The 13,855-nt window shown below is 49.1% G+C and overlaps 3 protein-coding genes across 4 annotated transcripts; 2 read left to right on the top strand and 1 right to left on the bottom strand.

Moving 5' to 3' along the window:
* The first annotated feature begins 3,781 nt into the window (after window positions 1-3,781).
* LOC115914028 (feather keratin 3-like) lies at window positions 3,782-4,574 on the top strand. 2 transcript variants are annotated; one of them, XM_030966373.1, is made up of 2 exons: window positions 3,782-3,880; window positions 4,248-4,574. In XM_030966373.1, the coding sequence occupies exons 1-2, from the start codon at window positions 3,782-3,784 to the stop codon at window positions 4,572-4,574; spliced, it is 426 nt and encodes a 141-aa protein (XP_030822233.1). The 2 variants fall into 2 exon arrangements, with proteins under 2 accessions (XP_030822233.1, XP_030822234.1); XM_030966374.1 differs by having other exon boundaries at window positions 3,808-3,873; window positions 4,260-4,574.
* A 3,750-nt stretch (window positions 4,575-8,324) lies between these two features.
* Window positions 8,325-9,063, bottom strand: LOC115914033 (feather keratin 1-like). Its single transcript, XM_030966380.1, has 3 exons — window positions 9,015-9,063; window positions 8,867-8,877; window positions 8,325-8,639 (listed from the first exon to the last, which is right to left on the bottom strand). Exon 3 carries the CDS (start codon window positions 8,628-8,630, stop codon window positions 8,325-8,327), a length of 306 nt encoding a protein of 101 aa, XP_030822240.1. The 5' UTR covers window positions 8,631-8,639; window positions 8,867-8,877; window positions 9,015-9,063.
* Window positions 9,007-11,359, top strand: LOC115913785 (feather keratin 1-like). Its single transcript, XM_030966013.1, has 3 exons — window positions 9,007-9,032; window positions 10,585-10,687; window positions 11,033-11,359. The coding sequence occupies exons 1-3, from the start codon at window positions 9,007-9,009 to the stop codon at window positions 11,357-11,359; spliced, it is 456 nt and encodes a 151-aa protein (XP_030821873.1).
* The last annotated feature ends 2,496 nt before the right edge of the window (window positions 11,360-13,855 follow it).

Raw genomic sequence — 13,855 nt, 5'->3', positions numbered from 1 at the left:
CCCTAGAGTCCTGCAAAATGCAGCCAAGCTCTGGGAGATCCCTTCCTAGCCCACACCACAGGAGACATCTAACTGAGCTCCATCCTCTCTCCGTGTCCCCCCTTTTGCACCTTCCCCTATCCCACAGAAAGCAACCCCAGAATCATGTATAGGACAAAGAGACAGCTTTGTGCTGAAAAATCCCATGGAAGCACAATGATGAGAATGAATAAAAGAAGAATAAAGAGCTTCAGACTTACCTTGTTCCCAAGGAGACTGGAGAGGAGTGGATGAGACAGTGAGGAGCTGGAACTCCTTTTATAGTGCTCCTGTGCTGCCCCAGGCCCACAGCCACTGCGTGAGGACAGTAATTTTCCAACAGACTCATCTTCAAAGCAAAATATCCCACCTAATGCCCCAGGTTGTGTTTTGTTTTCCATCACCATTGCCAGTGCATTTCCTCATTTCTGAAATGCCCACTATGCTATGTAGGCTCCTTTCAAGTTCCAGGATGACAGATCCAATGGTTTCCCAAGATGGATCATGCCCCTGTCACCAGAAGATGTACCCTCAGGTGCAGGATGGGTCTGTGCAGATGTAGGACATGGAACTGGGAAATCTGGTGCTGTTCCTTTCAAACCCCATTACAGAAATGTTCAACTCTCCCCCTGCCAGTGCAGGAGTCTGTCCTGGGTACACAAATGACATGACTTATCCTTCTCCCTCAATCCTTTACAGATTTCCTTGGAAGAGTCATCCCCTCTCATGGCAGTCTCTGGGGGTCTCAAATCACTGCCTTCAGTCACCATGAAGAAATAAAATGTCATCCTTCCTAAGGACCATGACTACAGTTCTGGTGGAGTCTCCCCTCACTCCATGAGGGGTGTGTTGGGGCTTGGCACAGCACCTTGTTTGTCCCATTCTCCTCACAGTGCCATGAGCTTTGGCAGCATGTCTTAAACCCTGACCAGCATGAGAGACTTTTCAAAAACATGTTGACTGTCCTGTGAGCCCCTGAAGCTGTGGGAGTGTTGACAAGAAGCTCATGCTGTCAGCAATGGCTGTTGTGGCTGCCCGAAGCTGTGTACTCGCGTACAGCCCAGTGCTTGCACCACTTTTCCTGGGTTAGGGATGGATCTGCCCTTGCTGGAGGGCAGTTTTGTCCCTGCAAGGGACATGGGTCTGCTGACATCACACCCTCCTGGCTTAGCCTCACACCAAAAGGCTGACACACAGCCAACCCAAAATTAGAGCATGACTTGCCACTAGTAGAGAGAGTCTCCCCCTGGAAATTTGCCTACTGAAGGCATTCCCTTGCCCTCTGGGATGCATCCCAGCTGCCTCCATGTCTGCAGGGCAGGGAAGTGCAGCCCTGTTTGATGTGGTTGAGAGCAGGTTTTGTAGCCAGGGCTTTTCTGAGCACATCCCCTCCCTCAGTGCTCTGAGGTGCGTGGCACTGCAGGGTTGTCACTGACAGCTCTCATTTATTAGGGAGCTGGACAAGTTCCTGCTTCCCCAAGGGTTGCTGGGTTGCTCTCCAAGCAAGTCTTTTTGGGCATGGTAGGTGTGCTGAGGCACAGATGCCAAGAGAATTCCCAATGCACAGCAGTAATAGTTGCCTCCTCCAGACAGGTCTCGCAAGCTCTTGGAGGTCTATTACTCACCCAGGACAGCTCAGCTGCCTTTGGAGGCATAAAATCAGCAGGATGGCTTCTGTTGCAGTGTTGGAAACAAAAAGTTTTAATAAAAGGCAAAATAACAAAGCTCTTTACAGAGAAAAACCGATCCAGGTGCAAGAGGTTCTTGCTCCTGGTAAAACACATCACAAAAGCCATTAGTTCCTTTGTTCTCTTCTTTTTCTAGTGAATTGCTCATGTGGGACTTTTTGGCTTCTGTCCAATTGGTTATCCTTAAGGTTGAGGTGAAGTCCCCTAGGCCTATAAAATGTCTTTTTACCCAACTGAGGACAGAAACTTCTAGGCTTCTTTCCTTTTTAAGGGAATAAAGGATAGTTTTGTCACTCCATCAACAGCGGGCACATTCCTATACACAGAACCATTGATGAGTCCCAACCAGTGGGGAGATGCTTTCTGCAACCCCTCCTATCCCTCCACAGAGCATCCAGGAGAGCTCCTCAACACAGCAAGGTCTCTTTGGCCGGGTGGATGAGGCTTGTGCATCCTCTCCACCTTCCAAGCCTCTCGCCAAGGCATCTCTCACAAGAGAAAAGAGAGTTGAGGCTCTAAGACTGTAGCATAGCTCAGTCTCCAGCCCATATTGCTGGAAGAGATTTTTCATTTCCAAGTGTAGATCTTGCTGTTTGTTCTTCTTGAGTGCTAGAAGGCCCCTGTGGCCCAGTTCTCCAGATAGTGAATAATTCACTTTATAGAAGCCACGACCCAGAACACATTAGCAGGCTTTCACTTGTCGCAGACATTCTCTTTGTGAAAAATCATTTCCTTAGGATTTTTCCTTCTGAGAATCTGTGGCCTCAGAGATAGACATAAACAATAGGTTATCTGATGCTGTGGAATGCAACAGGTCAGTCTGGATTGGCCCATCTTGGATGTTTAGAAATAACGGCCAATTCAGAACTGAGGGCTCTTGGACACAGTCCGAGAGAGTCGGGTTTGTTATCATTCTTTACTTTTCTATTCTTAGCTTAGCAAGATTCTGAAAAGCTCTCCTGCTTTTTCTTTGTAGTATAGTTATAATGTAGTATATATATATATCATAAAATAATAAATCAAGCCTTCTGATAATGGAGTCAACCATCTCGTCTCTTCCTTCACCTGAAAACCCTTGTGACCACCGTCACATTCACTGGTTGACTCTTGTCAGGCAGTCTTTTTTTTGACACCCATTCACTGCTGGGAAAACTCCCCCACCTTCTCAGAACTCTTTTAGGGGATGCAGCAGCCTGGGAGATCTTGTAAGAGAAGACTGAGAGAGGCATTGTCTCCTCTATCTCCACACTTCTGAGATCGCCTTCCATCATCTGAAATATGATGCCAAGGATATTGTCAGATGCCATTTCCACAAGGGTCCAGGGCTGTCCCATGGTTCCCTCCAGAACCCCTGTTCTCTGCTGTGAAGCTCTTTGGCATCCAAGCATCTCCAGCCTCTAGTGGGGAGATTTTTCTTCCCCCGGTAGGACCTTGTGCAGGTAAACCTTTCCTGCTGATGACTTTCCAAGGAGCCCAATCTCTTCACAGCAATTCCTGCTAGTAAAACCCAAGGCCAAGAAGCCCCTGAGTAGCTCCATCTTTCCTGTAACCCTCATCCTCAGTGAAGTTGCTCCAGTCAGCCTTCGGACTTTTCATCTACCTGGAAGAATTTCTTGTATCCACCATGTATTTTGCCTGCTCTGGTTCTGCTGTATTCTGTATTCTCTGTATTTTGCCTGTTTCAAACCCAGCCAGGCTTTGGTTGTCCCTAGTCCTGCATAATCAGACAAACTGGCAAACATTCTCTCCAGAAAAAAAGCTCAATAATAGGAAGAGAGCTGAAAATTCTTGCTACAAGGGGAGCTGTATAATATTGCAATTCACTCCAAGCCAACATCCCCTGTGTTCATGGGACCCCACCACACTTCAAACACGTCTTCTGCCTTTACTGACACAGCATCACCAAGGATATCCTTGGGTGCCTCATCTCAGCACATGAAAGCAGAGCAGGAATGTTGAAAATGAGGAAATTAAAAGGCAGCACAGGTTGACAGAAACCAGAACACAACCTGCGCCACTAGGCAGAACATTTTGTTTTTGAGGTGAGTCTGTTGGAAAATTACTGCTGTCATGCAATGTCTGTGGGCCTGGGGCAGTGCAGGAGCAGTATAAAAGTAGGTCCTTCTCCTCACTCTCTCATCCACTCCTCTCACCTCCATCTCCTTCAGTACAAGGTGAGTCTGAAGCTTTTTCTCCTCTTTCTCTTCATATTCCTCCAATGCACCTCAGCTCACACCTGCCCCAGTCCTACGTGGGGTCTTGGAACTGCTATCAAGGGAGAGGGAAGGGGAGGAAGTTCTGTCATCATCAGAGGTTGAAACTTGGTTAAGTGTCTCATGGCAATGGGCTAGGAAGGAACTTCTTTGGGCTTGGCTGCTGTCTGGGGGCTCTTTTGGGCAGAAAGGAATGTGATACCTGTGGATCTCACTGCAAAGTTCCCAGCTCTTTTCTCCAACTTGTGACTTATCTCACTCTCAGTGGAGTCAAAGAGTCTTCTTCATCAACGGTTTCTGTTCTGCTTCTCTCTTCCCTCTCTCTCAGGTGAATCTGCAGCCCCAAGCCATGTCCTGCTACACCCGGTGCCAGCCCTGCCAGCCCTGTGGCCCCACTCCCCTGGGCAGCAGTTGCAATGAGTGCTGTGTCAGGCAGTGCCAGGACTCCCACGTTGTCATTGAGCCCTCGCCCGTGGTGGTGACCCTGCCTGGCCCCATCCTCAGCTCCTTCCCACAGAACACCGCCGTGGGATCCTCCACCTCTGCTGCTGTTGGCAGCATCCTCAGCTCTCAGGGAGTGCCCATCAGCTCTGGGGGCTTTGGCCTCTCTGGCCTGGGCAGTGGCCTCTGTGGCAGGAGATGCTTCCCCTGCTAAAGGTGCTGGTGATGATTCCAGGGTGTAAGCCTAAGGACTCAGCAGGATGGTTCTTCACTGGGGATGGAGCATCAGCCTGGTGCTTCCTGAGAGGCTGAGCAACCCCAGCAGCCCTTGCAGAGGGACTCTTGGGAAACACAGCCCAGCCCTGCCTCTGCCCTCTTCCCCTCTTTTGTCTCCCTCTCCTTGTTCCTTTCTGCTCCCCGGGGCTGTGAATCCCACACAGCCATCCTGGGGAGCACCTGCTGGCCCTGCTCCCTCTCTGGATCAGGCAGATGGACATCTTCTGAGATCTCCACCATAGTTATTTGGTGCAGGCTCCTGTCTGCGTCTGGTGCTCCTTTAACTCATATTTGTGTAGTTTTCATCTTTTGACTCAATAAACTTCTACTGCATTTGAGCCATTGCCTTTTTGTTATCATTTCCCCTGCACATGCCCTCACAAAATGACATGGGGGGTTATTGGGTATGCTTGTACAGGGACCATTATCACAGGATAGTTTTTGACTATGCTTAGAGGGTGATCCTCTGTTTTTCAAACTTCTCTACCTATCTAGGGCTGGATGGAATGATTCAACAGAGTTCATTGGCTAGAGCCCCATCAGAGATGCTGTCATGGGAAAAGGGGAGATTTCCTCGACCCTTTATGTTTGTCTGTCAGTGCCCCAGAAAAGCTGAGACTCTTGTGTCAGCCACCTCTTGGGACTTCTGCTGGTCAGAGTGACCCCCAAGATGTGTTAGAAAGTCTCTTTTCCCAGCCTGGCAGTCGAAGAAGGAGTCAGAATCCTTCAGTTCTCATTCTCAATTGTTAATTGTTTCTTATCTATAAAATTCTTTCTCTGGCCTGCCGAGGTCCGTTCAGCAGGTCAGACAGAGGCACACTGGTGTTATCTTTTTATACTAAAAACTACATGTACATTATTTACCATAACTTCCCAATACCTGTCACCTGTGTTAGACAGTGAGTTTCTACCTTAAATCAATCCAAAAGTGCCAACATCACAGCAGAAGATGGAGGACAAGAAGAAGAAGGAGAAAGGCTGGACATGTCCCAATTCCTCCATCTTGCCCCCTGAACCCCCATTCTAAAAACCCCAAAAATCTATTTTTCACCCCATGACGAACTAATTATTATTCTACTTAGACTTTAGTGGCTTGCAGATCCTCATATAAGGTTGATAATTTTTTCATAATCAAAGTCGCAGGTGTCCTGGGCTCTGTGCCAAGGTCTCTGAGCCCCCTGGCAGGGGTTTGGGCAATCCAGGAGAGCCAGAGGGATGTCCTGAATTCCAACAGCCACCCTGGCAGTGTCCAATTAGGGGGGCCCTGCACTGAGCCATCCTGCTGGATCAGAGGGCAGCTCTACTGACTCAGTCAGGGAAACACCATCAGCCTCAGGGAGATCCCTCAGCAGACCTTCCCACTTTTTGACCCCTAAGTGGGTCTTCCACTGTATTCGAGTATGTTCCCTGCTGCCAGAGACTGCAAACACCACTGAAACACTGACAGTTTATGGAATAATACTCTGAATGACATAAAATTGTGACAGGTTCAAGGATTGCCAGTGTGCCAGGGAAGAAGAATTGAGTGGGAAATCCTCCCACTGGTTTGGCTGAATTGATGAAAAGGCCGTGCCATGCCATAGAACATGCTCAGCAAAAAACTGTAGGCAAGTGTCTCCAAAGTAGAGAGCATGGTGCAAGGTGCTGGCTGATTGCATTTGTACAACTCGTGGGTTTTTTCTCTTTTCTCCCCTTCACTCAGTTCACCTGGTCCCACTCACCTCCTTGTCCACAGTTTTTTCCACTACTGGGACAATTACCATAGGTGTTGTTTGGGCCCCTGCCTCAGCCCTGGTGTTGTCATGTGTGATTTGGGTGTCTGCTTCAACTACTGTGTTCTTAAATGCAGTTCAGATGCATGGTGACATTCTCAGAAGTGATTTGGACCCCTGTCCTCTGATAGTGCTGGTCAAGCTCCAGAGCTGTGTTAAAAGCTGTCACCAGCCACCTCAGGATAAATTTCACTGTTGCCACACCAAAAATTCTCTCTTCTTGCACCACCCTGACACCAGATACCTCAAACACCACATTAAGTCAATAGTGTTAATTAGTATTTTTCAACACCTCACACTAAGATGAAAAAGGACTTTGTGATCCCACACAACAAAACAAACTGCATCACTCATGGATGAGAATAGAGTGGTCTGTTTGCTCATCCCTCACACAGTCTCATCTTTCCTGGCCCTCAGGTGCCCATCAAAATGTTCAATCACTCCCTTTCCTCAGAACGTATGGTGGGAGAAGATAAAATTAATATACTGTGTATGGAGATAAAGGTAGTTTAATGAAGAAAATCAAAGAAAGACTGCAAAAACACAGAAAAAAATACTTTTACTATCATCTTCCATCAATTGTCAATGTCCAGCCTCTCCTGAGAAGCAGGGACACCGTATACTTAGCAGTTTCTTTCTTGACAAACAATCTATTAAAAAATGCTCCCCTGCCAGCCCCTTCCTCTTTTCTCTCAGCATTTTTTGCTGACCATGATGTCACATGGTATCAAATATCAACGTGGCTCAGGCAGCCTGGCTATGTCCTCTCCCAGCCTCTTGACCACATCCACCTTCATGACCTTTTGCAGAGGAGGGTGGAGAGACAGAGTTGGTGCTGGGCAAGCATGGCCCAGAAAAACCCAAAATATTTCTGTGTTATCAGCACCATTCTAGCTCCAACTGCAAAGAATCCATAGAAGGGTTAATTTGGTGAAATTGAACTCCATCTTGTGTAAAACCTACACAATGCTTTTATCTGTAGCCATGATATTTTCTGAAAAATCCTTTCCTTAGGATTTTTCCTCCTGAGAAGCTGAGAGGCCTCAGGAACAAAATGTAAACAATGGTTATCTGCTGCTGTGGAATGCAACAGGTGGATTTGTGATTGGTCTCATGTGGTTGTTTCTAATTAATGGCCAATCACAGTCAGCTGGCTTGGACTCTGTCTGAGCCACAAGCCTTTGTTATCATTCTTTCTTATTCTATTCTTAGCCTTGCTAGCCTTCTGATGAAATCCTTTCTTCTATTCTTTTAGTATACTTTTAATATAATATATATCATAAAATAAAAAATCAAGCCTTCTGAAACATGGAGTCAAATCCTCATCTCTTCCCTCATCCTCGGACCCCTGTGAACACTGTCACAATTATCCATCACTGCATATTTATCCCCAACAAACCCTCACAAAAACAGCTCTTAAAAACATATTTTCCCCTGGGCATGTTGAGAAAGAACCTGCAGAGGAAAGAATGACACAGACACACAGGCTGGGATGCAGCAGAAATTTAATGAGGCAATACACAGAAAAAAGGTTGGTCCATCTGGAGGTCCCAGTGCAAAGAGCAGGAGGGACAGAAGGGAATCTGTGCCCCAGCAGGAATCTGTGGATCAGCAGGATCGCCTGCCTCATCCAGAGAGGGAGCAGGGCCAGCAGGTGCTCCCCAGGATGGCTGTGTGGGACTCACAGCCCCGGGGAGCACAAGGGAACAAGGACACAAGAGGGAAAGGAGAGAGTGGCGGGGGACAGAGGCAGGACTGGGCTGTGCTTGCCAAGAGCCCAGGCTGGCCCTGTTCCTCTGCAAGGGCTGCAGGGCTTGCTCAGCCCCTCAGGAAGCAACAAGCTGATGCTCCATCCCCAGTGAAGAACCATCCTGCTGAGTCCTTAGGTTCACACCCTGGAATCATCACCAGCAGCTTCAGCAGGGGAGGCTCCTGATGCCACAGAGGCCACTGCCCAGGCCAGAGAGGCCAAAGCCCCCAGAGCTGATGGGCACTCCCTGAGAGCTGAGGATGCTGCCAACAGCAGCAGAGGTGGAGGATCCCACGGCGGTGTTCTGTGGGGAGGAGCTGAGGATGGGGCCAGGCAGGGTCACCACCACGGGCGAGGGCTGGATGAACACAGTGGAGTCCTGGCACTGCCTGACACAGGGCTCATTGCAGCTGCTGCCCAGCGGGGTGGGGCCACAGGGTTGGCAGGGCTGGCACCGGGTGTAGCAGGACATGGCTTGGGGCTGCAGGTGCACCTGAGAGAGAGGGAAGAGAGGAGCAGAACGTGAGGGGAGTTTGAAGAGCAGCCTCACCACACCATGAGGGAGATCCTTTCTCTCAGCCCCTATGAGCACCACCAAGAAGGCCAAAGCCAGGGACCACCCTCCCAACCCACAGCTCAGGAGACACCTCCATCTATATCCAGCCTTTCTCCATGACACATCTGCCCCCTCCCATGCAGACTCAAGACACAGCAGGGAACAAGGACAGAGATATCTGATGAGAAATCCCAGAGAATTTCAAAGTGGAAGAGAAAGGAAGGAGAAAGAGCACAAGGAGAACCCAGAGGAAGACAAGAAAGGGCTCAAAACTCACCTTGTTCCCAACAGGATGGAGCTGAAGGAGTGGATGGGAGAGTGAGGAGAAGGTGCTGCTTTTATACTGCTCCTGCACTGCCCCAGGCCCACAGGCACTGCACAGGGGCAGTAATTTTCCTACAGACTCACCTCCAAAGCAAAATATCTTCCCTAACACCACAGGCTGTGCTTTTATTTCCATCACCACCGCCATTTGTTTGCCTCATTCCTGACGTGATCATTAGGCATCCAAGGATTCCTTTCAAGTATTGAGATGAAAGACTGAAGGATTCCCCAGGCAGGGATACATCAGCACAGGCAGAAGATGTGCTGGAGGTGTCTCTGGAAGGAAGGGATCATAGGACCAGGGGAAAATGGTAACACTGATTTCCACCTTCCTTGGCAGACAGTAATGTCCTGCTGAGGGCAAGGCGTGAGTGTGGCTGTTTAGAGCTCTGGGCTTGGCGACAGCCCAGTATTGGAGATGTTTTCTCTTTGCATAGCAGGAGCTGCCCTTGCTGGAGGGGAACTCATCCTGGCAGACATCACACCCTCCTGGCTTGGCCTTTCACCAAAAGGCTGACACAAAGCCAACCCAAAACTAGAGCATGACTCCCCACAGGTAGAGAGAGTCCCTCCCTGGAAATTTGCCTACTGAAGGCATTCCCTTGCCCTCTGGGATGCATCCCAGCTGCCTCCATGTCTGCAGGGCAGGGAAGTGCATCACTCCCTGATGTAGCCTGGTTCTGTAGCCAGGGCCCTCTTGACCACATCTATGCTCAGAGTTGCTCTTGGTTTTCTGTGATTTTCCTGCACCTTTCTTAATCCTTGCCCACAGGATGCCTAAGCTGCTGACAGCTTTTCTAACCTCTCTTACTCGTCACAGGTGCCCCCATCCTGCCAGATGCCTGACTGGGTGTAAATCAAAGGTAACTCCGACGAAGAGAAGAGAAAATGATGCATCTGACTCCATTGGTATCAGAAGGCTAATTAATTACTTTATTATACTGTACTAGATACATTACATCTAAACTGAATCTGCCAAGCACTCAACTCTGCACACACTGCACAGAATCTCGTGGCTGTCAGTGACAGTCCTGACACACACACACACCTGGCCCCAACAGGCCAAGGAAACAAAACACCATCACTGTGGGTAAACAATCTCCATGTTGCATTCTACTTTGGCACAAACACAGGCACAGCAAGTGATAAGAATTGTGTTTTCCCTTTCTCTGAGGTTCAGAGAATGTGAATCTCGGAAACCCTTGGGAAGAATTGTGCCTTGCTTTTCTCTGTGAAGAGAATTGTGGCAGTAGGGCTGTCCCTGCAGAGGCAGCTGCCAACAGGGGCAAGGCACTGCCCCGAGCCAACATCCCCTGCCTGCAGGGACCCTCCGGCCTGGGGCACCTCCTGTGCCTGCAGGGGCCCCTCTGATCCCAGGGGTGCTCAGGCCTGGCCTGGCACACGTGGAAGGAGCTGCAGCACAGAGCAAGCATGTCAGCAATGAGGAAATGAAATGGCAGCCTGGATGGAAATCAAACCACAATGTGTGGCGTTAGGGCGGACATTTTGCTTTGGAGGTGAATGTGTTGGAAAATTACTGTCCTAGTGCAGTGCCTGGGGGAATGGGGCAGTGCAGGAGCTGTATAAAAGGGGGATCTGCTCCTCACTCTCTCATTCACTCCTCTCACCTCCATCTCATTGAGAACAAGGTGAGTCTGAAGCCCTTTCTTTTCTTCCTCCTTTGGACTTTCTGACCACATTCTCTGCCTTAATTCATGTTGGTTGTTGAGAGCTGTGTGTTATGGGAGAGGGAAGGGGCAGAAGTTGGGCATAGAGAGAGGTTGGGTTTTGGCTAAAGTGTCTCCTGAGCTGTGGAGGATCCTGGGCTTGGCCAGTCTTAGGGGGATTTCTTATGGCTGAGTAGGAGGTGAGGCTGGTGGGCCTCTCTAAACAACATCGTGCAGTTTTGCCCTTCTGGTAGATGATGATGATGGTGGACGAACGGAATCCCCTCACTCAGCCCTTGCTCTGCTTCTCACTTCCCTCTCTCTCAGGTGCACCTACAGCCCCAAGCCATGTCCTGCTACACCCGGTGCCAGCCCTGCCAGCCCTGTGGCCCCACCCCGCTGGGCAGCAGCTGCAATGAGCCCTGTGTCAGGCAGTGCCAGGACTCCACTGTGGTCATCCAGCCCTCGCCCGTGGTGGTGACCCTGCCTGGGCCCATCCTCAGCTCCTTCCCACAGAACACCGCCGTGGGATCCTCCACCTCTGCTGCTGTTGGCAGCATCCTCAGCTCTCAGGGAGTGCCCATCAGCTCTGGGGGCTTTGGCCTCTCTGGCCTGGGCAGTGGCCTCTGTGGCATCAGGAGCCTCCCCTGCTGAAGCTGCTGGAAGCTGGAAGCTTCCTTCCCTGGGAAGGAACCCAGGGACTCCCAGGATGGTCCAAGCCCAGGGATAGAGCATCAGTGCTCTATCTACCACTCAGAGTGACTTCTTTCTCTCCTTTTGATTCATTAAAGCTCTGCTGCATCCCAGCCTTTGCCTCTGTGTCATACTTTCCCCTGCACATGCTCACCCAACATGTCCAGCAAGAGAGGTGTTGCTGTGTGGTTCTGGGAAGGCCTTGTTGGAAGTGGTGTTCTCATGGTTTTCAACATCACATTCATAATGTTAACACAGCATTGATTACTCATATTTAGTGTCACCTTTTTAATTTACTTTGCCTCTCTCTACCTGCAAGAATTACCTCATACAGTTCAATGACCACCAATACTCCAAAAATACTTTTAGTTCTCCCAGAAATACTTTCAAGCTTCCTCTTCTCTGTTGTCAACACGCCTGCATCCTCAGCCTCTCATCAACAAGTAAATGTCCCACCTCACTCACCACCCTGGTCAATCTTCATGTATTTCACTTCCCTTGCTGGAGATGTTTTTGTGTTACAGTGCAGTAGGCAGCACAGCATGCTTGATGCCATCTGGGGAGTGCTGAGCAGAGTGGGATCTTTGCTCCCATCAATATCCTGTTCACAGTTGTGCTCCAATAGCCCAGGATGCTGATGACAATCCTTGGTGTCCAGGAACACTCCTGGCAGTTCCACCTGTTTTGATGGTGTTACCACAAAAGCACCTCATCCTTTTCAGAGACTGAAGTGTGGGGATTCACAGACATGAACTGATGCCAGCAGAGCAAAGCCAGTTTATTACACAAGTATTTATATGTCACTACATTCATAAAAAAACTTCCACTCAGACCTCTTTGTCCCAGTCCCTTTAGAAACACAATCTTCTTGATTATCATTCTCACACTAGTGATGTCCTTGTTGCCTCTTTCACTGGCAAAGTCCTTGTGAATTTTCCCTCATCAGAGTGGTCAGTATCAGAGGGTTAGAGGGACTAGACATGATGTCTTCACCTGCTGTTCTTGCCTTGAGTTTATCTCTTCCTCAGTTTTCACTGGCCAATAGGTTGGTGGCACTGCCCAGCTCAGCTTCTGTAGCTGTCTGATCTTCCACACTGAGCCATGTGACAGGGTTGGCTGCTACAAAGCCACCTTCATGTGGAAGGGGCTGACAGCTGGTCTGTTAGCCAGAAAGAGTTAGCTGATAAAAAAAGCTGGCAACAGTCACCTCTGCCCCTGAAAGGAGTTCTACCAAGGTTGTTGATATGGAAACTGAGGAGAAGAAAAGATAAACGAGGGGGCCTTGAGTTGGATGTTGGTGGAAAACAGTGGTGGAGACTGCTCTGAGGCAATTATGCTGATTTATTGTAGCCAAAGAATAGCTATAAACTTTGTGAGAAGGTATAAAAGACAGGATGCTGTTAAAATAAACAGTTTGAAGCCTTCTGAAGTGCATGGTATTCTTCTGTGTGTTGTGACTGTCTCAACAGCAACAACTTCAAATCTGGACTCTCTGAGGATGTGTGTCACTGTGCCCACCCGCATCCTGCAGCAGTTCAGCCATTCCCCTCCCTCAGCTGCTCCTGCACAGCCCTTTGAGACCCTCAGCCCACAGCTGATGCCTCTCTTTGCCTCCCTCTGCCCAGAAACTCTCCCAGGGAAGTTGAATTCTGGAAATCCACAATATCAGAACAGCCTGGAAGAAAGGACTGAGAGCTGACCTTTAACAAAAGGCATGGGGACACTGGAGATTGAGAACGGGACATGAGTCAGCAATGTGTGTTTGCAGCTCAGAAATTCCATCAAGTCCAGGGCTGCACAAACAGAAACACGGCCAGCAGCTAAAAGGAGGAGATTCTCCTCTTTATCTGCTCTTCTTAAACCTCACCTGGAAACCTGAATCCAGTCATGAGTCTTCAATTCAAAGTAGGAATGGACCTGTTAGAGCAGCTCCAGACAAGGGCTGCAAAAATGATCACAGGGATGCATTGTCCCTACCATGGAGAAGGGGGAGGGAGTTGAGTTTTTCAGGCAGGAGAAGAGCAGGCTCTGGGGAGACCTTTTGATATGTAAGGGGGATGAATGAAGAAGTTGGAGAGAGAAGTTTTCTCAAGGCCTGCAGTTACTGGACAAAAAGCAAGAGTTTTAAACTGAAATAGGATAAATACAGAAGTGACACAAGGAGAAATTTTACTGTGAGGAGTTTGATAAGAGACTGGGAAATGTTGCCTAGAGAATGATGGGGTGTTCCATCTTGGGAAGGGTTCAAGGTCAGGTTTGCTCCAACCTTATGTGATGCAGTGAAGGATGTTTGTGTCATGGCAAGAGTTGGACTACATAAACCTCAATGATCTCTTCCACCCAGCATCATTCTGTGCTCCCATGATAACAGGGGTCTGTGAGAAGGCAGCCCAATGCCCTCTGTCCCTCCCTTTCAGAAATGTTTCAGATCCAAGGGATCTGCTGGAGTCTGATGGG

The sequence above is a fragment of the Camarhynchus parvulus genome, chromosome 27 (assembly GCF_901933205.1).
Source record: "Camarhynchus parvulus chromosome 27, STF_HiC, whole genome shotgun sequence".
NCBI lineage: Eukaryota > Metazoa > Chordata > Aves > Passeriformes > Thraupidae > Camarhynchus > Camarhynchus parvulus.
Note: the sequence above shows the minus strand (reverse complement) of the source record. Positions and strands in the feature narration are given on the sequence as shown.